The following is a 26,440-nucleotide window of genomic DNA, read 5'->3' on the forward strand; positions in this document are numbered from 1 at the left end:
AGTACTCAGCGCCGCTAAAGAAGTTTTCACTTCAAAAATAGTTTAAAAAAATACTTTTATAATTATCTCGTCAGAAACAACTCGCGCTTTGCTTATGTTCAGTCAATTTATTGAAGTGAAAACTTCTTTAGCGCGCTGAGCACTTTTTGAGTGGGGAAAAAATTATAAACTCAATTCGTAACGTAACGTAACGCTGACGTCATGTGTCACGGACAATGTTATTCACCAAAGAACTTTAGTCATAACCATAGCTGGGCATTAACTCGTTAACCCGTTAATCGTTAATTAACGAAGTTAAGTTTTCGAGTAACGGATTAACTTTTAAGTTAACTTTAAAAACCTGTAACGGACTTGTTAACTTCCGTTAACTTTTCTTAAGTCCGTTAATCGTTAATACCTAAGTACCTACTCACACCAAGGCCGCGCGCTGCCTCAAATATAACACTAGTATATCTTCGAGTGCTGCTGTGGAACGCCTGTTTTCGGCGGGAAAAGATATTTTTTCTCCAAAACGGGCGTCGCTATCAGACGACAATTTTAATATGCTCATGTTCATGAAGGGGAACATGCACCTTATGGCATATGCTAGCAAATGATATTTTTATTGGCTATGCTATTATTATTGGGTCCTTACCTATGAAATTGGCGTTTTTGTTCATAGATATAAGTCTGATCCTAGTTTTTTTTTTTTACAAAAGTACATACACAATTACAATAAAACTACAATATGATTTCGCCAAACTGCTTGACAGCAATTAATTGTTATTTTTTATTGTTAAGTGTTCAGAATTAAGCCTTGAAAATAGGTCTTTTCATGTGCTGTCGGTTCGAGTATTAAAATTACTTATATTTTTCTAATGGTACCAATTTTCAAGAAATGGAGATATTGAAAACATACCTTAAAGGTGTCAAAAATTACTGGAAAAATTTTGTTTGGTTTGAATTAGCCATCAAAAAAATATCCGCAAAATTAATTGTATGGAAATTCGTGTTTCGTTGAAATTCTCCGAACAAAACGCCAATTTCATAGGTAATGACCTAATAATTAGTAATGATTACCATGTTAATTAGTAGATTAGTCTTTAATAAAAATCAAAATTTATGATGATTTCTTCTAGTTTTATTTGTTATTGCGTATATTTACGATTTTGAGTTAACGATTAACTGTAACTTCCGTTAAAACTTTTGAAAAGTAACGTTTAACGAAGTTAACTTTTTATTTAACGTATTAACGATTAACGAAGTTAACTTTTTGATTAACGGTGCCCAGCTCTGGTCATAACGTATCATAATCGGGTCAATTATTTAAAACTGGACTTTTATATTAAGCAATAAAGCTCAATGTTCTAATCTTGTACGGGCTGAAATACGAGGATCTCACAGTTACATTTTAACTTTATATCACTCAAATATAATTCAATAAAGCTACATCTTGATGAAATCGCTAATAAAAGTGAACTCTAGTACTGGTGAATAAAACTCAAAATATCATGACCAAATATATCTAGATGCGAGGTCTGCAAGGTAACTTTACAATTTCTATTCGAATTTTGAACAATTAACGCTATAAATTTTAACTCACTAGCCAGCAATTTGGGAACTAAAGTTTTTCAATAGAAAGGAGGATGGGTCAATTACACATAGTGCTACAGACATTTTGGACTAGTCATTGAGTTTTCACTTCTGTCGGCACTCCCGGAGTGCAACCCGTTGTTTTTTTTTTAATTCCTCTTGTCTGCATATGGTAAGTTTCTTGACCGACCTAGGAATTTAAACAACATTAGTAAACAAAGGTCAGAAAAATAAGAAATTAAATAAATAGATTTTCTTTACTAAAAATTTTAACCACATATCCCATCAAAATAATATTACGACTACTCAGTAATAAAATATGATCACTTAAATCCAACAGCATAACTATTTGTATTATACAGAAAACGGCCATTGTGCATTAGAGTACTTCAACAATAAAATTATATATGTAGATATACTCTGTTTGTTCAGTATCAATTAATAGTACATTATTAAAAAGTTAACCCATTATAGATGGTTAGAAAATGGTAAAATAAATGCCAGCTTAGATGATAATATGTGAAGTCTACACTTTTACTATCGAAGTATGTAAAAAAACAGTTAAATGTATCAGAAGGGATAAGATAATGATCATCAAATTATAATTGGTGACATGAAGGCTGCAGTTACTGAAATACTAAAGTTGTGTACAGTACGCTGCAAAATTGCCTGGACACATTATGAAAGGAATTCATTTTGAGTCTGTGTACATTCATGTGAAACAGATAGCCAGGTCTACCATTCTGGCTGATGATTTTATATGGATTTCAGCCCTCATGCGTAACTTTAATTATGGCAATAAAATGTCTAAAACTATAAAAGTTAGGCAATGATCACAATGAGTCCTTCACATTTTTTATATAATCTGACTTGATTTTCTCTCTGTCTTCAACATCAGGCAGGTAGGGATAAATGCCTCTTGCTTTTCTGTCGCTGTAAATCTTTCCCTGAAAAATAGTATAAATCTTTATTATTATACCTAAAAAGTAAGATAAAGTTAGGACTATATTTGATGTTCCACGGGTAAAGGTACCTTATGGCGGTTGGCGCTTACGCTATTATTAACGCCGCTCCAATATTATTGCGGCGCTATGCGACGTAAGCGCCAGCCGCCATAAGGTACCTTTTGCCATCGAACGTCACATATAAGTAACAATCAGAGAGGAAGACCACACACTTGAATTGTTATGGCAAACACAGACTGGATAGAATTAGTAACAGAATGAAGGGTCGTATTTTATGCTTTAGGGAAGTCTATATAAATGAATGGAAAGTAGATGAAAGCCTTTAATCAGAAATTTTAAATACATACCCAGAACTTTTTACAAGTATTGTAGTTATCAAAGTACGCTTCGCACTTCTTATGGTCATAACCATTTTTATTCAGACACTCGTAAGATTGTTCTTGCTCCTGAAAAATTAAATTACATAATTTTATTTTCGTTTTGAGGTACTAATTCAACACTAATTTAGAAATATAAACAAACCTTTAAGCAGGGGTTCATTCGTGCAGCATTCGGATTATTCAGTTTCGTCATGGTTTATGTCTACAATTAACGTCTGTGTTATACTTGTACTCAAAAGTACGTAAATAATACATTCGTTTCAGAAAATCGTATCAGCCTCTGCCTCTTCTTCAGACCAAGAAAGTGAAGAAAGACGAAACCAGTGTTGCCAACTCGGATTATGAAAAAATGCTAGACTAATGTCTAGATTATAGATTATGCCAAAGTTTTTTGAAATATGCTAAAATGTCACTTGAAAATAGAATACTGTGTCTAAAAATTTTCAGTAAAAAACACCGTACTTTGTCAGTAGAAAAAGGCGCGAAACTCAAATTTTCTATGGGCTGATAATTTTTCACGCCTACTTTAAATTTGCGCTTTTGATTACTAACGGAAATGGCTTGACAGACTAAAGTTACGACGGTTACGAGTCTGCTGTTGTTTGGCAATATAGGCTGGCCGCAGAATTTTCATTCGGTTTCCGGAAGGTCAGGTGAGAACGGGACGTCGCTATACACATACATGTCTCGTTTGCACCTGTCATTCCATACGGAAATTTCCGTGCGTCTGTGGCCAGCCTTATTATTGACCAAGTGAGCTCAAAATGCGAGCAAAGCTTCTACGTTTCAAGCCCCCTCCAGACTATGCGCGTGAATCGCGGGCGAAGCCGCGATTCGCGCACGAGTGAGGAGTCGATTTCGCTGTCTGCGAAAATCGACGCCACACTCGCGTTCGCGGCTTCGCGCCGCGATTCGCGCACGAGTGAGGAGGGGGCTTCAGGCGTATAACCGCGAACATCAATAATCGAAAATTTCCAGCAACTATCTCTGTCAATCTAATTACGCCTTAATTGGAGTAAAAGAGGTAGTTGCTCGAAATTTTCGTTATCGACGTTCGTGGTAGGCCCTCTGCTAGGACTAAAATGCCGACTGCTGTCCCATCCCAGCAAATAGCAAAAATGAGATTTGGCTAAATTTATGTAAGTACACAAGATCAGTGAAGGCCAGTCCAGACGGGACAATTTTCGTCCAACCTGATTAAATTGTCTCTCAAAACTCAAATATGTCTATCCACGAAAAAATCAGAGGTAAATTTAACTAATTTATTTGCCATTTAAAAACAAATATACACATATTATAGTCCGTCGACGTCCATCCACCCACAAAAGTCAAGATTCATATGAAAATATGAACCGCATAAGGCGATGGCGCATATATTTGCTGCCAAGTTGGTGCAAACTTGGCTTAGACTAAATTATGCTAAAAAAAATGCCAGATGCTAAATGGAAAATGTTGGTGCCAAAGCGAGTGAAAATATGCCAGATCTGGCATCAAATATGCCAAGTTGGCAACACTGGACGAAACCGAAACCGAAACGTCAAATAGTAGGACAGCGAAAGTGACAGCTAGACGGTCAGTGACACATTGACAGCTAACGTCTGTACACTTTTCAGCGTTTTACTCGTTGCCTCAAACATTTTTTCATCGCCTACTGTTATTCGCGAGCCTGCTTGAATCGGAACGTAAGTTTGTTTCGTATTACGGTGCAAACCACCCAATTAAAACTCCTTAGTTTTCAACAGCGACCAATAGAAATGTAGCAAATGAAGCGATTACTAATGCAGTAAAAATGTTGTAAATGAGAATTGACCAAACTTACGACGCGAGCGAGAGTCGAATAACAGCCTTTTTCTGAAAGCAATAATCGTCTAATTTAATAAAAACTTTTATATTTTACAATGTTATATTGCTAATGAAGTGCCTAAATATTTTGATGGTTTTTTATAAGTAGTGCATTTAATGCTATAGTGATGTCGAAGAACAAAATCGCCGCACGGATAGACAGTCAAAATGTTGAAGTTAAAACTAAGGTAAGTAATTTCTAATATTTCTTACGAATAAAGTGAGTCACGTTATCTTTGAGGCCTAGTTTATGTTCTTGGGGCAACGAGTGTTTAATTTACTTAAGCATTTGTGGATGATGAGTTGAGGAATGCTCGTAGGCAGCGGTTACCAAGGTGAATCGAGATAAATCGTATAATTATGTGTCGGTTGAATGAAAATCACGTACAGCCCAATAAGGTGTCGTTTTTAAGCACAATAATTGCACTTTATATAGCTATGAAGCTTGTTTTTATAATAAATACATAATTTACTTTTACCCAGCTCTTAAAATTTGTAAATGTATAATTCTAAACCACTTAAAAAGTGGATTTTGTGGCTTGGATCTTAATTCAAATTTAGAGACTCGAGCATCATGCAGGCTATATACACAGCCTTATTAAAAACCAAATAATGAAACCAATAATCTGTGGACATCATTTATTTAAAGAAAATAAAACACAGCTCAAGTCACCAGTAGCAGAAATGATTAACAACACAAATAAAAAGTAAAGTAAGGAAGTAAAACTTATACATAGCCTATCATTCAGGTTAACCTCATTAGAAAACCAGAAGGAAATTAGCATTTAGTGCTCTATTAAGCAATGTGCCTGATAACAGTGCTGAATGCTTAAAAGATAAGCCATTATCTACTCATAATCTACATGCAAACATGTTTATTTGCTGCACTTCTCACTACAGCAGCGATAGAAGTAACTATTTTAATTATAGAAGTGGTATACGCGTGCATCTCTGAGGGACAAAACATATGCAATGTGACACTATGATTGGTTGAATTTATTTGTTGCCTACCATAATACATACTAAATTCACGGTGGGGAATAAAAAAAAAGTGAGATTGACAAGGACAAACTGAAAGATACATAAGACTATCCCATTCGATCATTTCCCCCACCCCTCATGCCAGATCCACTTATATACTAGATTCATGATTTTAATGTAGCACAAGAAGACATGGTCAAAATTATCTAGTTAGCATCAAAAGCTATTGACAAAAAAATGTAAATTGTACTTTAAAACTGGAGATATCGCACAAGAGATAGTCAGAATGTAATTTGGCATTGTAGTTTTATCCAAAGTGTTTATAATGTAATGACATGAAATCAAAACATTCCATGTTGTACTGTGATTGTTTTGGAGTAGAATAGTTTATTGTTTTTAAAATTTACCAATTACGTATGTATATACACTTGGTTTCTTGTAGGTATAAGGAAAATACTATTTCTTAGTTAGGTATGTTTCTTCTCTCAATGATGCTATTATTATTGTATATCATGTATTTCAATATCAAAGTATAACCACTATGAGTGACAATGATTCAACTAGCATTTTTAGTAATAAATTTTTAGTTAATGTAATATGCTTATCTAATACCTTTAAACAAGCAATTCTTATTTATTTATTTATTTTATACATATATATTTCGGGTATCTCGGAAACGGCTCTAACGATTTCGATGAAATTTGCTATATGGGGGTTTTCGGGGGTGAAAAATCTATCTAGCTAGCTAGGTCTTATCTCTGGCAAAACGCTCATTTTTGAGTTTTAATGTTTTCCAACCAAAGCTCTCGGTCTCCCAGATATTATTAAATAATCTGTGTCAAAGTCAAATAAATAATCAAGGAAAGATGCAATTTATTGTATAAAACCACTATTTATTATTAGGACCTAATACTTGTCATTTACAAATGCATCTGGGACCCAGGAGGAGTCATATGACTATATCAAAAACCCAAATATCTGATGAATCCACCATGATATTATTAATTTGAATACCTGTTTCTTAGACATTAAATTTAGTAATATAAGATTGTATTGTACTCTCGAAATGGGCAAAATTGTTGATACCTTTATATTTATAATGTGTTATACTTTTATGGAAACAGCTGGAGGAGGCCTTTGCCAAGCGGCACACTGAGCTAAGAGACATACTTTAACTCAGAATAAAAGGGCTTAATAGATAGATAGATAGGTACTTTTTACACAATTTTATATAAAATATTATCACATCTTAACTTGCGTTTTCCAATCCAGTTTGATGCGGAATTCCGGCGATTCTCCCTCAACCGCTCCGAGAAGCTCAAGTACGAGGACTTCAAGGGTCTAATCGAGAAGTTACACCGGCTGCATGACGTCACATTCCTCATCTCGTACACGGACCCTCGGGACGGAGACCTGCTGCCCATCAACAACGATGACAACCTCGCGCGGGCGCTGCTCACGGCGCGCCCGCTGCTCAGGGTCATCATACAGAGGAAGGGTGAGTCCTGTATATATACTCCTTTGGTGTACCTTATTACTTGGCAATAAGGGTTATTTATGAAAGTTCGAAACAGTATAGATGATAGGTACAGTCAGCATCAAAACTAACGGATCCGACTACGCGTCAAAAGTATCTACCATTCCCATAAATACCAGCTTGTAACAATACGACTTTGATAGATACTTTAGAACGCAAACTGTAGAGAAGATATATCTTTATTTAATTAATTCCACTATGACAAATACTTTTGGATGGTTGTTTCATCTGCTACTATTGAAGCTGACTGTACTTATAGCAAGACTGAGTACTCGTAATGAAACTGTTTATTAATTATTTGTACTACTATTTTAATAAATCTGATGACGTCACTACACGTCTAAAGACGCAACCTGCATCAGCTAAAGGAAGTTAATTAACATATAATACGAGAAGTATAATTAATGACAGCCATCTCGATTTAGTTCTTATCGTGCTGAAGACAGAGTTCATATTTGCTTGTCTTGGAATATTTTCACACTTGTTATGTGCAGTTTATTATTGTTGTTGGAGATTAAATTTTTCTTCGGATATGTGAATGGAGACCTGCGGGCTCAGCACGGTTCCATTTTTATCGACTATCACTATGCGCGTCCCTTTCGCACTTACATACTTGTTAGAACGTGACAGGCATGGTGACAAGGGATAAAAACGCGACCGTGCTAAGCCGCCTGATGGTGTGCGAACTAGTTAAATTTAAAAAAAACCGGACAAGTGCGAGTCGGACTCGCCCACCGAGGGTTCCGTACTTTTTAGTATTCGTAGTTATAACGGCAACAGAAATACATTATCTGTGAAAATTTCAACTGTCTAGCTATCACGGTTCGTGAGATACAGCCTGGTGACAGACGGACGGACGGACAGCGGAGTCTTAGTAATAGGGCCCCGTTTTACCCTTTGGGTACGGAACCCTAAAAATGAGTTAATATAAAAGAACGCTCATAAGTACTCTAACCAGTTCCAGTTCTTAATTAGGTATAGTGAATAGACCTATACTACATTATATTAGGTATTATGTAATACTAAATAATATTGTTCAATATCCGTATTTACAACAACCCAGGGTCAAGAAACAAAACCTAGAATTAATTTATTCCTTTTATGTAGGATTATTTTTATAGTTATTTAATCTGTTGTAAAAAACAATACGACTAAACTAAGAACTTCAGACAAACGAACCTAAATAGCTTAGTTACAATTAAGGAAGACGTGATACATAAAAGGCAAAAGCAGTCTTGGCAGCTTTAATTAAAACTAATTGAAGACTCGGTCTAATATTTAGATTTAATTATTTCTCTATCCTCATACCTACTTAATTAGTAGCGCAAAATAGTACAGCTGAACCAATATTGTATGACCACCCTCTGTATACGGCCGCATACCGCTTAGGGTCACACATACCTCGGTCATTTAAAGACCAGGGACTTTGGCCTATAATTTGTTTAGAATCCTATAGAATTCAGAGTTACTTATATAATGGTCAGTCATGCATATCCACTGATGCATAAACACAGGTTGAATACACTTGCTGCCGTGGTCATATAAATGCATATCTCCATACTAATTTAGTAGTGACATGTGATCGTTTGGCATTGGTGCGTAGTATGACGGTTAGTAAGTTACAAGCTGTAGCGTTAAAGCGAGAACATTAGATGTACAATTTAGATACAGGCGAAAAATTTTTCATTTTACGCCGATACACTTCATCACAATCAAGCCAGAAAGCTTCAGTTTTCTCCAACCTTTATTGTTTCTTTCTTTAAGTTTTCCTGTTTTGGAACTGATTCATAAGTTCTATTATTTTAGAACAATGCTTTGAAACATAATATTTTTAAGTTTTTTCATACTATAAGAATTATTCCCCTACGCCCTAGGGACTACTTTTGGAAGTGAGGATAATCGAGGTAATAGTCTAGGTGCCTGTGAATTCTTAAACATAGTCGATTTGTAATACAAGTTCTAGTAGGATTCATTCGGGTCTCGCAAGATTCTTGCCTTGCAAATTACGCCGCCCTACATTTAAAGATCAACGGTTATTACTCTCTTCACTTGCACCCACGTTTCAAGTCACCTACTCCCGTGCCATGGTCATGGGTACAATGCGAGTCGTAATTAAATTACACATCTGTACAGCTACACTCGGTGTGGGTGATCGCTTTAGTACCACGTCGCACTAGCGCTAAAACAGACAAACCCGCAACGATGCGACGATGCGCTAGAATCAATTTAAACTTGGCATTGAAAACGGGTCTCCTTATAATAGACACTCCTGAACGCAACGATTCGAGTTCACTGTTTTTGTGTGTATTAGTTTTGCCCTAATTACATTACATGGTTGTTTGGAAAAGAGCCCCTTTTAGCGATAAGACCGCCTGTTGTTTACCGCTACTTGAGATAATGTGTAATTAAGAGTATGTTTATTGAATTTTATTTACAGAACACATATCAAACAATTGTAGTTAACTGTACCAAGGATAACCTCAATCCCAGTTGCTCCCTCAGACACTCAGACATTAAAATCCCTTAAAGGGGCCCACAGATCACCAGTTCGCCGGACGATATCAGCCTGTCAGTTGTTCGGAACTGTCACCTATTGCGATTAACTGACAGGCTGATATCGTCCGGCGAACTGGTAATCTGTGGGCCCCTTAAGTCAAAATACTTATAAATCTTCGAATTCTTCGATAGTCGGTAAATAAAATAATTGAGGATACTTTGGCCTGGCGCATAGATCAACACCTTGGCCTGCATGAAGTCCTCGGCCTCGTTATAAAAATGCAGAAGTTCTAAATAAGGCTCACTATTTCCTTATTTCATCTAAGTAAGGTGCGAAGTCCTATGCACATTTACGACCTCTGTATTATACAATGCAGATACTGCAGTCTTTACAAGGAGTGCATAATAACTGTTAGACACGAAGCTCAATGAGTTAGGATTACATTTGTAACTGAACTGTCGACAACAGAGCCATTGTTGTGTACCGGAAGTTCTTTTCCCATCGTATTTTGACATGTTTCGTTAGTTACATTCCATTATGTGTCATGAAACGTAGCACTTAAACGCGTTCGCATGAGAGTAGCATAATGGGCAGAATAAAGCCAAGAGTTAAAACGTTAACTAGTTATCAAGTCACATTATTCCGTATTAAGCGTCATTTACACGGCGCGAGAACTGTCGTGCAGTATTCGATACATTGCTAACTACAGAGTACAATGAATTCAGTCGTCCGACCAAATACCGCAATGTAACGAAAATCGCATGCCGTCTAAATAGGGCCTTACTCATTTGCCTCTTTCGGAAACTTTGAATGCAACATGTTTCAAACTATGTATGACTAAGGTATACCAACTAAGGTGCCTGTCAACATGTTTTAATGACTAAAGCATTGTGTAAGAAACAAATGGAACAATATGTATGATTAAATAGCTGTTCTATAAACGTGATGTTGGTATACAATAGAAGGAATTCGTCATTTGGGTGATAACTCTTTGTTGATTGTCCATTCAATGTATGGAACGCTCGCCGAAATCGACTTTATGTAGTGTAACTGTAAAAATAAAAATGTGACTACCTACATCAAATTATAATGAAATACATATTGTACAATGTTAAGATAAGTTAAGAAGTAAATATAAATAATATCTAAGTGTTAGCATGTAAGGTTTATCTGTTAATGCTAATATTACATTATAAAATAAATAAATAAATAAACTGTAACAAATAAGTACATAGTAATGTTTTCACCAACGGAACGGAGGCGGTATATGCGTTTAGATTAAGAGGTTTTGTGTTCCCATTTATGTCCAAAACAAAAATGAGTTGCGGTTGTCTATAAAGGATTTGTGAATCACTAGCGATGGGTTTTTGATTTCCACTCGCCAGATGGCACTATAATTTCGTGGAAAATATACATTTTTCAATTCTTTACGAGAAAGGTTGTGATTTTAGTCTTATTATTGACCGGAGCGTAGCGAAGGTCTACGTTTCGACTGGAGCATTTTGCTTTTGTATGTCCGGATGTTCTCCTCTACAGGTCGCAATTCTTAAGCGAATCTCGTGAAATTTTGTGCCTGGATTCTGTCTAAATAAAAAAATTTTGTTCGTCCGGTTTTTTGAATTTTTTTAAAATAGTGGTATCGGTACCATACGAGTGTTTTCTTTTTGAAATATGTTTATAGATTAAATGGCCAAAAATTCAGAAAATTTATTTCGCTGGTTTCGGAGGTATTGAGATATTTAATTTTAACTAATTTTAATTTGAGAAGGAGTAGCTAAATTTCGTCAACCCATCTAAGAACTATTTGTCTCAGTTTGTAAACGTGATTTATGCGTCGTTGGACTAAAAGTAAATATGGCGATGTATAAAAATGTCTACTTGCATAAGTTCGTGCGTATATAATTTCGACGAAGTATAAAAATGTGCATCTGTACATTAGACCAAATATAAATATGTTGCGGCACTATATTCCGACTTGATAAGACTTAGACATTTGTATACTTTGAAAGTAGTCATTTTTATATTCCGACTTGATAAGACTTAAACATTTTGAAGTATTGGCTTTCTAATACTCGGACCAATTTTTATTTTATATGTAGACATTTTTATACATCGCCATATTTACTTTTAGTCCAACGACGCATAAACCGTAAACGTTCGCTTTTTCTGTTTGCACAGAGGGTCTGGGTTCGATCCCCAGTAATTGTATGCTGGGATATTATAAAGGTGGCCACTGACGAGCCTTCCAACAGTCCAAATAGCGTGGCTGCAATCCAAAATCGGTCCGTGAATGTCAAAAACGTACAATGTTTAATATTAGGATGCCGTCCATTTGGATGAATCCATTGTAACGGCATCCATTAGGAAGGCTCGTCAGTGGCCTGCTTAACTTTTTGTATTTTTTTACACATAAATTTCGTATTGTTTTTTTTTAATTTACTATATTTAAAGCTCTGCTCGCGAGGACTACAGCTCACAGAGCCACTAGTATATGTATGTGGCTATGTTAGTATTGTGTTCCACCTAAGCGTCAAAACTACAGATCCGAAGTGATGAGGCGCAGTGATTAGCGTTTATGAGGCGGATGATATTAGGCTACATTTTTATCCAACATTGAAAGAATAGCTCGGTAATAGCTGCGGGAACAAAGCGACGTCCTTGGTTTAATCGGCCTTGTAAAGAAGCTACAGTTCGCAAGCAAGCTGCTTACAGGGCTTGGACCAAGGCCGTAGCTAATAAGGATCCGAACGATTCTGATGTGAAACGCAAATTAAACGCTGCCTCGAGGTCCAGTAAAAAAGCCATTGCCAGGGCTAAATACGATTTCGTCGGCAGAATTGGTGAGAAACTAGCGGGCTATCCCACTGGGAGTCGCGCGTTCTGGTCGCTCGCCAAAGCTGCCGAGGGAAATTTTTGTCAGTCGTCTTTACCACCACTGCGGAAAGCTGATGGGGATCTGGCCCACAGTGCAAAAGAGAAAGCCGATCTACTTGGTACTCTTTTTGCCTCGAACTCGACCCTGAACGACGACGGTAGCGCCGTGCCGCCCACCATCCCGCGGTGCGTATACTCCATACCAGAAATCTCATTCACGCAGAGGGATATTCGGCGGGAGTTGCTATCCCTGAACGTCCATAAGTCGAGCGGGCCAGACGGCATACCAGCTCTTGTGCTTAAGCAGTGTGCTCCTGAGTTGTGTCCCGTGTTGGCGCGTCTTTTCACACTCTCTAGCGACAAACGGCATGTTCCATCTTCGTGGAAGACGGCCCTTGTGCACCCTGTGCCTAAAAAGGGCGATAGATCGGACCCATCGAATTACAGGCCTATCGCTATTACCTCCCTTCTCTCTAAGGTCATGGAGCGTATAATTAACGCAAAGCTCCTGAGATACCTAGAAGAACACGACCTGATCAGCGACCGCCAGTATGGTTTTCGCCACGGTCGCTCGACTGGTGATCTTCTAGTGTATCTCACACACCGCTGGGCTTCGGCCATTGAGAGTCAAGGTGAGGCATTGGCAGTCAGCCTAGATATAGCGAAAGCGTTCGATCGGGTCTGGCATCGGGGTCTTCTGTCGAAGTTACCATCTTATGGATTGCCGGAGGGACTATGCAAATGGATCGCTAGCTTTTTGTCCGGCAGACGCATACGAGCCGTAGTAGACGGAAGCTGCTCCGATAGCATGGACATTAACGCTGGCGTTCCGCAAGGTTCTGTGCTATCCCCAACGCTGTTTTTGCTGCACATCAATGACATGTTGTCTATCAATTACATTCATTGCTATGCAGACGACAGTACTGGGGATGCCTATTACACAGGCCGTGCCAATATCCCTCGTTCTGTGGTGCTGGAGAGTCGTGAAAAGCTTGTGTAGGACATTGAGAGCACTGTATCCAGAGTTTCGGTGTGGGGTCGGGACAATTTAGTGCGATTCAACCCCACCAAGACACAAGTTTGCGCGTTCACCGCTAAGAAAACCCCATTTACTGTGTTCCCACAGTTCCAGGGCACAGCCCTTACCATGTCAGGGAGTATTGGGATTCTAGGTGTCGACATCTCCAGTGACGTCCAATTCCGTAGCCACCTGGAAGGTAAGGCTGCGCTGGCATCCAAAAAACTCGGTGTGCTCAATAAAGCGAGGCGATACTTTACTCCGGGGCAAAGACTGCTGCTTTATAAATCGCAAGTCAGACCCCATATGGAGTACTGCTGTCACCTTTGGGCAGGAGCACCTGGATGCCAGCTTGGACCCTTCGACTCAGTCCAAAGGCGCGCTGTACGAATCGTCGATGATCCCAAACTCACAAGCGGCATTCCACGAGACTGTCGCTTACATAACGCTTTTGCCTTGTATGGCAGCTACCTCAATAAAATACGTGAATCTCGAGAATATACTGCCAATTTGTTAGCCAAGTCATGAAATATTACCTGACCCAATATCGCTTACTCAGCATTTCCAGAAGTATTAGAAGAATTGCGTTATGTAAGCGACAGTCTCGTGGAATGCCCCATTGAACCTTTAAGTCTAAGGAGAGACTCAAATCCTCCTTGGGTGAGCCTCCTTGTGTGTGTTCTACCGCTTGTACAATGGGCTGTGCTCTAAGGAATTATTTGACATGATGCCAACGGCCGCTTTCTATCACCGCACCGCTCGCCGTCGGCAGGGTGTTCATCCTCACACCCTAGAACCTAAATGGTCGCGTACTGTGCGATTTAAGAGGAATTTACTCCCGCGGACGCTCCGGCTGTGGAATGAGCTCCCTTCCGAGGTTTTGCCGAGGGTCTACAGCAGCGGTCGGCAACCTTTTAGCAGCCAAGGGCCACATAGTAGTTAACGGAGATGACGCGGGCCGTACTTTGTTAATATTTATGACTTTATGAGACATTGACGTTTGTCACTATTACATACAAAATAGCCAAGGCGGCACTCGGGCCGCAAGTGACAGTTTCACGAACCGCATGCGGCCCGTGGGCCGCAGGTTGCCGACCGCTGGTCTACAGTATGGGGTTCTTCAAAAAAGGAGTGTACAGGTTTTTAAAAGGTCGGCAACGCGCTTGTAACACCTCTGGAGTTGCAGGCGTCCATAGGCTACGGCGACTGCTTACCATCAGGCGGGCCGTATGCTTGTTTGCCACCGATGTGGTATTAAAAAAAAAAGAGAAAAGTTTTTTTTACGGAGAAACCGTGATGGAGTTGGTTATTCAAACGTGTTGCTTGTAAATTTATAGTCATTATTGTATTTTGCAGGTGACAGCCTCGAAGAGCTGAATGGGTACGGCACGATGCGGCACCGGAATTTCATCTCCTCCATACTGAGCGGCACGCCTGCCAAGAACAAAGGGCTGGCCATCTCCAACCCCCACGACTTCAGAATGGTACGTATCACCTTAAACTTTTTGTTGAGTTCATGTCAAACCAAATTTCACATAAAAGAGGCCTTAAAAATAAGTATTCTCTAAATTTGAACTCTCTGTATTGTCTAAATTTGAACCAATTCCCGCTGTTTGTTTAAGGTGAAATTGTGTACTTATGTAATGCCGATTTCAATGCGATAATATGATATCATCATCATCATCTCAGCCATAGGCCTCCCCCTTGGACCTCCATACGTACCGGTTGGAAGCGACCCGCATCCAGCGTCTTCCGGCGACCTTAGCAAGGTCGTCTGTCCATCTTGTGGGTGGACGTCCTACGCTGCGCTTGCTAGTCCGTGGTCTCCACTCGAGCACTTTTCGACCCCATCGGCCATCTTCTCTGCGTGCAATGTGGCCTGCCCATTGCCACTTCAGCTTGCTAATCCGGTGGGCTATGTCGGTGACTTTAGTTCGTCTACGGATCTCCTCATTTCTGATTCGATCACGTAGAGAAACTCCGAGCATAGCCCTCTCCATAGCTCGTTGAGCGACTTTGAGTTTTGAGATGAGGCTGATTGTGAAAGACCATGGTTCGGAGCCATAAGTAATCACTGGTAACACACATTGATTAAAGACTTTCGCCTTGAGGCACTGAGGTATGTCGGACGAAAAGACATTACGTAGTTTGATAATACGATATAAAGCTCATAATATGATGCTGTCGGAAAACCAAAGGAGGAAAAACACAACCCTGGCTTTAGGCTGACTAGAAAGATCTCAAAACATACGTGATTGACGTACAAAGCAGAGGAAATGCAGTTGGCAAATAAAATGGTGTTTTAAAAAAAATGTTTTTGACAACTTGTATGGATTGCTAGCGCCATCTATTGCTAACTGAAACCAAGTTCGTCCTAATTATTATAGTTGCAGGTGTAAAACTTATGTCTGTGTTGCAGGTTTCGGCCATCATCGACGTGGACATCGTCCCGGAAACGTGTCGGAGGGTGAAACTGCTCAAGCACGGCTCGGATCGGCCGCTAGGGTTCTTTATAAGGTAGCTTATTGCTTTTTGTGTACAACTGAATGTATAAAGTTTGTGAATTGTGAAAAGAAAAAGTGACCCCAGCTTGATACAAACCGGGGTCATAAATTTTTGCGGCTAACGCCATTACAGATGTAGTGCATTATTTTCTTTCGTATTTTCACGGAAACGTACGAACGTCTTGCTATTTCAGTCAGTCTCGGTACAAAAAGTACTGACGTTGACTGAAGTAGCATGACAAATACGAACGTTTCCGAGAAAATACGAAGGTAAACAATTATGCACTACGTCTAGTGATGGGCAGTTCTCGAGAAGTTTCGGAAACAAGAGAATATCGCGAGAAGCTTCTCGAGAAATTTCTCTCTAAAGGAAATTTCTGAGAAAGTACTTTAAATATAATAAAAGTTAGATTATTTGTTTTTTGTATGTGTTGATATTAGTAATTTATAGGTATTCGCAATACATTTTAGTTGTTCTAAAACCTTTAAGGCAAAATTCTCTTCGCTCTCGAGAAATTTCTTGAAAATGTTCTCCGGAGAACTTTCACGGGATCATTCAGTACCGTTTAAATGGTATACCAACAAAAAAAAAACACATTATTGTCAAACAGGTAATTCGCAACTCGTGTCGATTTAAAACATTCCCTTCGGTCGTGTTTTAATTATTTATCACCACTCGTTACGAATTTTCTAATTTTGCACTTACTACTTACTTTACGTACTACTTTTGTATCGTAATATACTATTATGTATTAGCTACTGGAAAAACACATTAAAGGTTACCTCATTAAATGTATTCCCTGTAATATGGGCTCATCCGAAACACTCCTGATTGATTATCACTTCAGGTTCTTTCTTTCCTAATTCGTGTTTTACTTCAACCGGACTTTTTTCGCAATTTATCATATGCCGTACCAAATCTTGTGATGTTTTTGCATCTATACACTGCATCACAAAATGAACACACGTCTTTGATACATCCACCGTCCGACAAAGTTCTAAAGTACCTACTCAAACAGTTTACCTTTTTAATTTTAATTTATTAACACGTTTGATTTGTCACAACCGTCCAATTTCTTAGCATTGATGACACTGAGAGAAAAAAGCATTTGTACCCTTCCCTATTCGAAAATTACCTAGAGAATAAAAAAAATCACATGCAAATAAAACAATGGAGTATTATTGGCGATAAGCGTTATGTACAGGGTACAGGAAAGTTTGGCGGCTTTCTTTTGTTTTATTAACTAGGTACCTGAGATTGTTCATGACATGACCATGAGTCTCTGCCAAATATTTCAAATCTGTTTTCCGTTCATTACCGTTCATTTAATTATTGAGTAGATATTAGTCATTTTGTATTAACTCCATAATATTATATTTTATTACAGTTTGTCAAAACAGTTTTCAAGTTCTTTAATATGAAACATTTTTTGTTTTATTATTGCACAACTAGCTTCTGCCCGCGACTTCGTCTGCGTGATGATGATGATGATTGATAAAAACTATCCTTTCTCGGGGCCCAATCTATCTCCATACTAGTCCATACCAAATTTCGTCGGTCCAGCGGTTTAAGCGTGAAGAGGTAACAGACAGACACAATTTCGCATTTATGTATAATTATTTAATATCGGTATGGATTGGCTGTTTTCCATGAACGCCAAATGTAGTCGAGAACAATTTTTAAGAAATTTCTCGGGAACAAAATTAAATTATCGCTTAGAACGTTCATTTCATTTGGCAGAAACCAACTTATCAAGCCAACAGCTGTATATAACATAAATCCAGACTATTTGAGCTTCTAAACAATAATACTCGAAATAACCAGTATTTTTTCTTAAATATTCAGTCCGGAAATTTTCTCCTGGAAAGCTTCTATGGAGAACGTTCCCGAGAAATTTCTCGGAAACTTCTCTAGAACAAAGAGAAGTTGGCCTTTAGTATCGTCTAATTGGTTCGAATACCTTACGCTTAATTAACAATTACTAACAGTTATAAATTAAAAAAATATGAAATTTGATATTGTTTTGATTATATGTACTTTCTCAGAAATTTCCGTCCAAGAGAAATTTCTCGAGAATCGCTGAGAATTTCCAGGGGAAGGAATTCTCGAGAACGAGAAATTTCTCGCCGGCACATCACTAACTACGTCTGTACCTTTATGCCTTTCGATCACGTCTCTCCTAGTACATTTTGACTGCTTTTCAATAACCGTTATTTGATACAATTTATGGTTAAGATAAACAAAGTGTCTTGGTCCTCGGATTCCTTTTGAATTACGCTTCAAGAAGATTCGAAAAATATTCGACTCACTCCAGCGGCTTTAGTCCTACGAATCGAAATTTGTCAGCTAAGAATTTATAATTGAATACTGTCACCGGAGACACAATATTGCGTCCACGGGGCTCAAGGGGCTAGATGTTATTCGTGATAATCATCACTACACCTTATAAAACAAAGTCCCCCGCCGCGTCTGTCTGTTTGTGTGTATGTATATTCGCGATAAACTCAAAAACTACTGAACGTATTTTCATGCGGTTTTCACCTATCGATAGAATGATTCTTGAGGAAGGTTTAAGTGTATAATTTGCTAACTCGTGCGAAGCCGGGGCGGGTCGCTAGTTCCTACTATATGGACCGGGGCGATCACAGTTGTAACAGTTGAGTGTGGTTGCAGAGACGGCACGTCGGTGCGCGTGACGCCGGGCGGCGTGGAGCGAGCTCCCGGCATCTTCATCTCGCGGCTCGTGCCCGGCGGCCTGGCCGAGTCCACCGGCCTGCTCGGCGTCAACGACGAGGTGCTCGAGGTCAACGGCATCGACGTCTGCAACAAGACCCTCGACCAGGTCGGTATACTGCTCATGTCACACCAGCGACATGTTCATCTCGCGGCTCGTGCCCGGCGGCCTGGCCGAGTCCACCGGCCTGCTCGGCGTCAACGACGAGGTGCTCGAGGTCAACGGCATCGACGTCTGCAACAAGACCCTCGACCAGGTCGGTATACGGCTCATGTCACACCAGCGACATGTTCATCTCGCGGCTCGTGCCCGGCGGCCTGGCCGAGTCCACCGGCCTGCTCGGCGTCAACGACGAGGTGCTCGAGGTCAACGGCATCGACGTCTGCAACAAGACCCTCGACCAGGTCGGTATACGGCTCATGTCACACCAGCGACATGTTCATCTCGCGGCTCGTGCCCGGCGGCCTGGCCGAGTCCACCGGCCTGCTCGGCGTCAACGACGAGGTGCTCGAGGTCAACGGCATCGACGTCTGCAACAAGACCCTCGACCAGGTCGGTATACTGCTCATGTCACACCAGCGACATGTTCATCTCGCGGCTCGTGCCCGGCGGCCTGGCCGAGTCCACCGGCCTGCTCGGCGTCAACGACGAGGTGCTCGAGGTCAACGGCATCGACGTCTGCAACAAGACCCTCGACCAGGTCGGTATACGGCTCATGTCACACCAGCGACATGTTCATCTCGCGGCTCGTGCCCGGCGGCCTGGCCGAGTCCACCGGCCTGCTCGGCGTCAACGACGAGGTGCTCGAGGTCAACGGCATCGACGTCTGCAACAAGACCCTCGACCAGGTCGGTATACGGCTCATGTCACACCAGCGACATGTTCATCTCGCGGCTCGTGCCCGGCGGCCTGGCCGAGTCCACCGGCCTGCTCGGCGTCAACGACGAGGTGCTCGAGGTCAACGGCATCGACGTCTGCAACAAGACCCTCGACCAGGTCGGTATACGGCTCATGTCACACCAGCGACATGTTCATCTCGCGGCTCGTGCCCGGCGGCCTGGCCGAGTCCACCGGCCTGCTCGGCGTCAACGACGAGGTGCTCGAGGTCAACGGCATCGACGTCTGCAACAAGACCCTCGACCAGGTCGGTATACGGCTCATGTCACACCAGCGACATGTTCATCTCGCGGCTCGTGCCCGGCGGCCTGGCCGAGTCCACCGGCCTGCTCGGCGTCAACGACGAGGTGCTCGAGGTCAACGGCATCGACGTCTGCAACAAGACCCTCGACCAGGTCGGTATACGGCTCATTTGATACCATCATCATCATATCAGCCAGAGGACGTCCACTGCTGGACATAGGCCTCCCCCAAAGAATGTCACAATGACCGGTCTTGTGCCACCCGTATCCAGCGGACTCCCGCGGCCTTTACCAGGTCGTCAGTCCACCTTGTGGGGGGTCTACCCACGCTGCGCCTTCCGGTACGTGGTCGCCACTCGAGAACCTTTCCGCCCCAATGGCCATCGGTTCTACGTGCAATGTGCCACCATTGATTTGATACCAGCGACATCTTAAAGATTAGAGTTGATATCCGTTTGGATGTCTCTGACTTATTCTAGTTTGGAGCTCTTTGAGGTGCTGTCTAGATGGGGTTTTGCGTATACCAGTACCAAGACGCATTTGGAAATTAATTTAAAAAGTTTGTACCCATCGTATCTTGTCTTAGTTCGGGCCCGTTTTAGTAGTGTCCAGACAGCGTCTGGGTGTGTATTACGGTGGGTTTAGACCAAACTAACAAAGAGCTAGAACCAGAGCAGAGCATTCATTCTTGATCTTTTGGTGTAAACAAAAGTTCGTTTTCAGCGTTTACACCACACGAATATCAACGAGCAAGAATGCAACCCAAGAACTAGGATTCTAGAGCATATGCTCTAGAGATGTTTAGATCAGGCGAACGAGTGCCCGTTGATCATTCGCTGGGTGTCTGTGGACTGTGTGCACTATGTCAGACTCTGAGACTGATATTGTGATTGCAAGTGCTTCATTTATCATCCTGACTCAATTACTCAAAAAGAAAAAAAGGAAGAGATGTTGGTGGGTGACGAATTTAATTAAAAGAAGGACATTGGATAGTGTAGGTGATATAATGGTGGATATGCATGTGGATATTCTCTTACCGAACAGACTCTGACGTTTCAGAAAACTCTTATTGTAATAAATATAAATGTATCATGATGACTTTATGCAGGTGACGGACATGATGGTGGCGAACTCGTCGAACCTGATCATCACGGTGCGGCCCGCCAACCAGCGCGCCGGACCACCACCACCAGCGACCGCCTCGCAACCCAGCTCCGAGCCCGACGACGACAGGTACCACTCCTGACAGAGACGTCATTCACTATCCTTATTAGGGTTCCGTACCCAGAGGGTAAAACGGGACCCTATTACTAAGACTCCGCTGTCCGTCCGTCCGTCTGTCACCAGGCTGTATCTCACGAACCGTGATAGCTAGACAGTTGAAATTTTCACAGATGATGTGTTTCTGTTGCCGCTATAACAACAAATACTAAAAACAGGATAAAATAAAGATTTCAGTGGGGCTCCCATACAACAAACGTGATTTTTGACCGAAGTTAAGCAACGTCGGGCGGGGTCAGTACTTGGATGGGTGACCGTTTTTTTTTGCCGTTTTTTGCATTATGGTACGGAACCCTTCGTGCGCGAGTCCGACTCGCACTTGCCCGGTTTTTTTCTTTGGATTTCACGGGCCTATAAATCCCGGTCTTTTGATAGGCTTGCGTGGGGATATAGATCCAACACGTAGAGGCCCCTTGGAGAGCTTTAATGTCATGTAGAACGCCTGCTGAACCCGTTCACAGGCGCAACAATAGACACCCATGAACCGGTCTCAGCAGGCATTGGGACTATTGTAGAAAAAGTGAAGTATATCGGTCTATAGATTGAAGTTTGGGTGGACAATGAGACTGGGCTATTGTAGAGAGGTCGGACACCTGCCATAACAATGTTTTACACATTATTTTCTTTATCATTAAAACAATGTTATTTTCTTAGAATACTTAATCCACACATTTAGACACAAAATGGTAGTTACTTTACAGTCTTTTTATAATTAATTTCAGTATTTAATTGTCTGTCTGATTGCAGGTTCGACCAAGACGAGCAGGACGAGATAGTCGACCTGACAGCCGTGACCCTCGAGGAGCCGGAGACCTTCCCCCTGCCCAGCAAGGACGACGGCCAGGTGCTACACCTGTAGTGCAGTGTTAGTGCAGTGCAGTGATACAGTGCATATAAACCCTACATCTTCATAGATAGCAGAAATGCCGGTTGAACCACGCTAATCCCTTTGAACGCCATGCCTATCGTGCGCGGCGCGTCATCGACGAATGCACGAAGATTGATATTGGGCTTAGGCGGCTTGGGCGTGCCACAGTTAACTTCTTTGGCGGTCATATGGTTAAAAAAGGGTCTACAGAGACAGAGCAGTTCCGACAACAGCCGTTACCACACTTAGCATCACTTGCACCAGCCCACTAAGCCGGCGTTAACCAGTTAAACCGTTTACCCAGTGACAAATTGTACTGGTAACCATAGTAACCCCAGGTTTAACCAGTTAACCCTGGGTTAGTAAATGGTGCAAGTAGCCCTTAGGTGCTCCAGTATTAACTTAGTATGAGCGCGACCGCTTATTTCAGTTCGTTTATGACCTGTACTCATTACATTTAAAATATAGTCTGGCAAACCAATTAGAAAAAGGCGTGCAATTAAAATGATAAGGGATATCGAACCTTTATTGACACAGCTGGTCTGTCAGACTATATCTACAAAAATTGAGTTCTAGAGATGAACTTAAATATGGGCTGTTTTTAACATAAAAGAAAAATTGCACTTGTGGTGACCTTACACTCTGCGTTAACGCTTCATGTGGTGTCATGTAGTCTGTGGAAGGCACACGCGTGTCAAAAGCGAAATCTTTGTATGTAGATTTCATCAGGCTTCCACGCGTCGCTGTCATGTTACACCTTTGCGAACCGTATTTCATAGGCTGATGTTGAGGCACCTTGTAAGTACTTATTTTCTGCTACATTCCAAATGAATTTTGGAGGCCAAATAGAATGGTAGTATCATGTTTACGTCGAAGTCCAATCAGAAAAGTTAACACAGGGAGGTATGGTATTGTATAATACAATAATACCAATAATCATGCTTAATGATTGGACTTAGGGCCACCGGCCACCCCACAATAGCGTCTTTTGAGTGTCGGCGTCTAGTCGGCGCTATGGAAAAAGGCGTCGCGACAGTTGCGTTAACGTTGCGTCAAGCAGCAGTCGTAGAGTTGACTAGACACTGACGCTCGGGAGAAGCTAGTGTGGGATGACCTTAACTGGCCTAGTTACTGGCCGTGCTATGCTATCCTTATTAGGGGTGAAAACCAGTTATAGAACCGGTTTTATAATTACTAACCGTGATGTGGGAACCAGCATCACAATACTCTGTAGCAATAATTAATTTGGTCAATTTAGGAACCTTAACATTCCAGAAGGCTTGAAACAATTATTTTTAAGATTAGCTCCCTTTTTTTATAGAAAATCATTTTATACTATCGACAATAAAAAATAGTTTTAAAAATTATTATATTTAGTGTCAAAAGACCATCCGTTATGAATAAAAAATCCATATCATTTAATGTATTATATTCCATAGTGTCAACTTGCAAGAATGCTAATCTAATTTGCTTCAGTACCAGCGGTCTTGGTACGAAAATACTGCGGGTTCGGAACTTAAAACATTTTTTAAACTAATCGTTGTCATACTTACCTACAACATCATTTTAATCGTTTTGAGAATTGATGCAGTAGGTAATCTCAATCTTATTATGTGTTAAACCTTGTTTTGGCACAATAAAGTCAAGGTAGTTTAAGCCCCTTTGACCCTCAATAGACCTTAATGGCTCTGGTTAGGGAAAAAAATAGAAAAAGAGGGTCATAGGCACATATAAAGATTATCAGAAAACCACAAATATGTCCATCCAGAGTGCCAAGTACCATTCAACACATCTTGCTGCAATGCAACTTGTCTAACCTCATGCATTTAACAAATAAGTTGGACTTGGCCTTAAAATAATCAAAAACACAACATGTGCGGAAGGTTCAGAGAGCTTACAATAAATTTTACACATGTGTACCTATATTCGTCAGCCAACATTATAGTCTTTCGATTTGTAGCAGGCCCCGGCGGCTAATCCTTTGTCTATTGTTAAGTAAAACCGCATTTAGCCGTCGGGGCCTGCTACAAATCGAAAGACTATACCAATGTTGTTATCTGAATAAGTACTATTTCTAGCAAGTTGACTCTTATATTAAATAGACTTTTGCTGAAGCTAGCTCACCTTATCCGTCGTTGTTTATAAAACTAGTATTAATGTTATACTCTTCCCATGGAAGGTGCTATTACGAAGTGATTGAAATTCATTAAATGAAATTATGTGAAACGTTTGATTACATAAGCACATTTGATATCAATTATATAGGCTTATCGTAACCGAGTACTTAATACGCGAAATCAGTATTTAGTTCCTACGTTGTGAAGTCGTTATTCAAATTATGTTAAAACATCTAGCAAAAGACAACTTAGTAATATCTAAAGGTACTGGACATAGAATAGAAAGTAAACGAAATCATACATTCCAGTAAAAGACACATCAGTGCCTTGAATCTCTATAGATACCTTGTTTTATATGCATTTAGCTTGTACACAACTATCATTTATAAGTTATTTGCTACAATTTTAGCTTAGCCATCAAGCAAAAAGTATTCACGGCCTTATGAAAACTATTTAATTCTTAATTTAAGCATGAGTTTTTAAAATATGAAAATACCTACAACTACATGTGTTAAAATGCATGTAATCCAGGCCTTATGATATAGTAACAGCCTAATATCGTGCCTTGTATTATGACCACGGTAATTTGCAATCGTTATTGACCAGTTTATACACATTATTATTAAGTGTAACACCGAATACCATTAACTTGTATATACTTCGTCTTTTACATGTCAGAAAATATGTTAGAATATTGTGCAACTGTATATTCCACCGTCCATATTTTGTTATTCGTGGCGTCATTTACGTATACTAACATTCATAACATAATTTATAAAGTTTACCTTTTGTGCATTCATATTTAAAGCCTATATGTCACATCTATCGTACCTATACAATCAAATATTTAAGTAACTCATGTATGGCGTTAAAAATGTTATAAGCAATTACAGTATGAATTATGTTATTAAAGTTCTATATGAAAATACCTAAGTAAGAATGTGAAAAAATAAAAGGTTTGAGATATAATCATTTATATCAGCCGCGTTTTAACTGAGCGATAAAATCATGTATTAATATAATGTTTAGATTTTATTCTTCTGACACCTTTATCGTATCAAATGCTTTAGTTATTGATTTTTAGATCAAAATAATGTTAGTTTCGAGCTTAAATTAATTATTTAGGTTTATTTGTATTTAATTTACTTAACGCATGTATTGTTAGCATAGTTATACATATCATGTATGGCTACGAGGAGTCGGCGGATCAAATGTTGGTAGGTATTGGTTCATTGGTTGTTGCGAAATCATTTATGAAATATACATATGTTGTTCACAATTATTGTTAGTGGCACAGGCATTATGGTCAATTAATTGCAATTGTATTCTATTTGCTAATTAATGATTGTATTCACATGCTAAAGGCCTGATTTTCAAGTCTGCATTTTTTAGAAACACGGAATAGCCTTCAATATATTTTTAAGGGACTGTTGTGTTCGTTCTAGCGTACACTGTTGAGTTTCGAATCTCAGTTCAGCCAATATCATGATCAGGGTACCAATGTTATACAGCGGTCAACATTATATCATCAACAACAAAATGTACAGTTACAGGCGGCTTAGCACGGTCGCGTTTTTATCCCTTGTCACCATGCCTGTCACGTTCTAACAAGTATGTAAGTGCGAAAGGGACGCGCATAGTGATAGTCGATAAAAATGGAACCGTGCTGAGCCCGCAGGTCTCGATATAAACTTATGTCGCCGAGCGTATAGGTCTCGTATGAAATGAATTCCATAGTATTACTTAGTATTTTTTTGTAATGTCATGTATATTTTAATCAGTGAGTGATATTTCATTTGACATCATTTTTGTTTCTGTATACATTTTATGTTTTGTATTAATGTTCAGTTTGTACTTAATTGTTTTATCACATGTTGCCTTTTAAGCATTTTTGGATGAAATTTACATATTATTTGCTGATTGGCTCAAAATTGGTCCAAAATGATGTTTGTAGTCAAATGATTATACATAGTTTAGGAGATACGTTATATTTACACTCTAAGCTAGTATACATTTGTGTTGTATGTAATAAAATATATTCTTATTTAATTTCTATATTTTTATTATAATCACTGAACATACTAATATGTTTTCACAATCGCACTTCGCACACAAATAGCCTAGAAGACA

The 26,440-nt window shown here is 39.9% G+C and overlaps 2 protein-coding genes across 2 annotated transcripts; one reads left to right on the plus strand and one right to left on the minus strand.

Annotated features, from left to right (window-relative positions):
- Positions 1-2,357: 2,357 nt before the first annotated feature.
- LOC134800943 (coiled-coil-helix-coiled-coil-helix domain-containing protein 7) lies at positions 2,358-3,229 on the minus strand. The gene is made up of 3 exons (XM_063773474.1): positions 3,060-3,229; positions 2,885-2,983; positions 2,358-2,519 (listed from the first exon to the last, which is right to left on the minus strand). The coding sequence occupies exons 1-3, from the start codon at positions 3,108-3,110 to the stop codon at positions 2,406-2,408; spliced, it is 264 nt and encodes an 87-aa protein (XP_063629544.1). The 5' UTR covers positions 3,111-3,229; the 3' UTR covers positions 2,358-2,405.
- A 1,479-nt stretch (positions 3,230-4,708) lies between these two features.
- LOC134800590 (partitioning defective protein 6) lies at positions 4,709-26,359 on the plus strand. The gene is made up of 8 exons (XM_063773080.1): positions 4,709-4,947; positions 7,013-7,238; positions 15,023-15,150; positions 16,086-16,183; positions 18,845-19,013; positions 21,153-21,277; positions 22,073-25,863; positions 25,989-26,359. The coding sequence occupies exons 1-7, from the start codon at positions 4,888-4,890 to the stop codon at positions 22,182-22,184; spliced, it is 918 nt and encodes a 305-aa protein (XP_063629150.1). The 5' UTR covers positions 4,709-4,887; the 3' UTR covers positions 22,185-25,863; positions 25,989-26,359.
- Positions 26,360-26,440: the final 81 nt, after the last annotated feature.

This window comes from Cydia splendana, chromosome 20 (genome assembly GCF_910591565.1).
Source record: "Cydia splendana chromosome 20, ilCydSple1.2, whole genome shotgun sequence".
Classification (NCBI taxonomy): Eukaryota; Metazoa; Arthropoda; class Insecta; order Lepidoptera; family Tortricidae; genus Cydia; species Cydia splendana.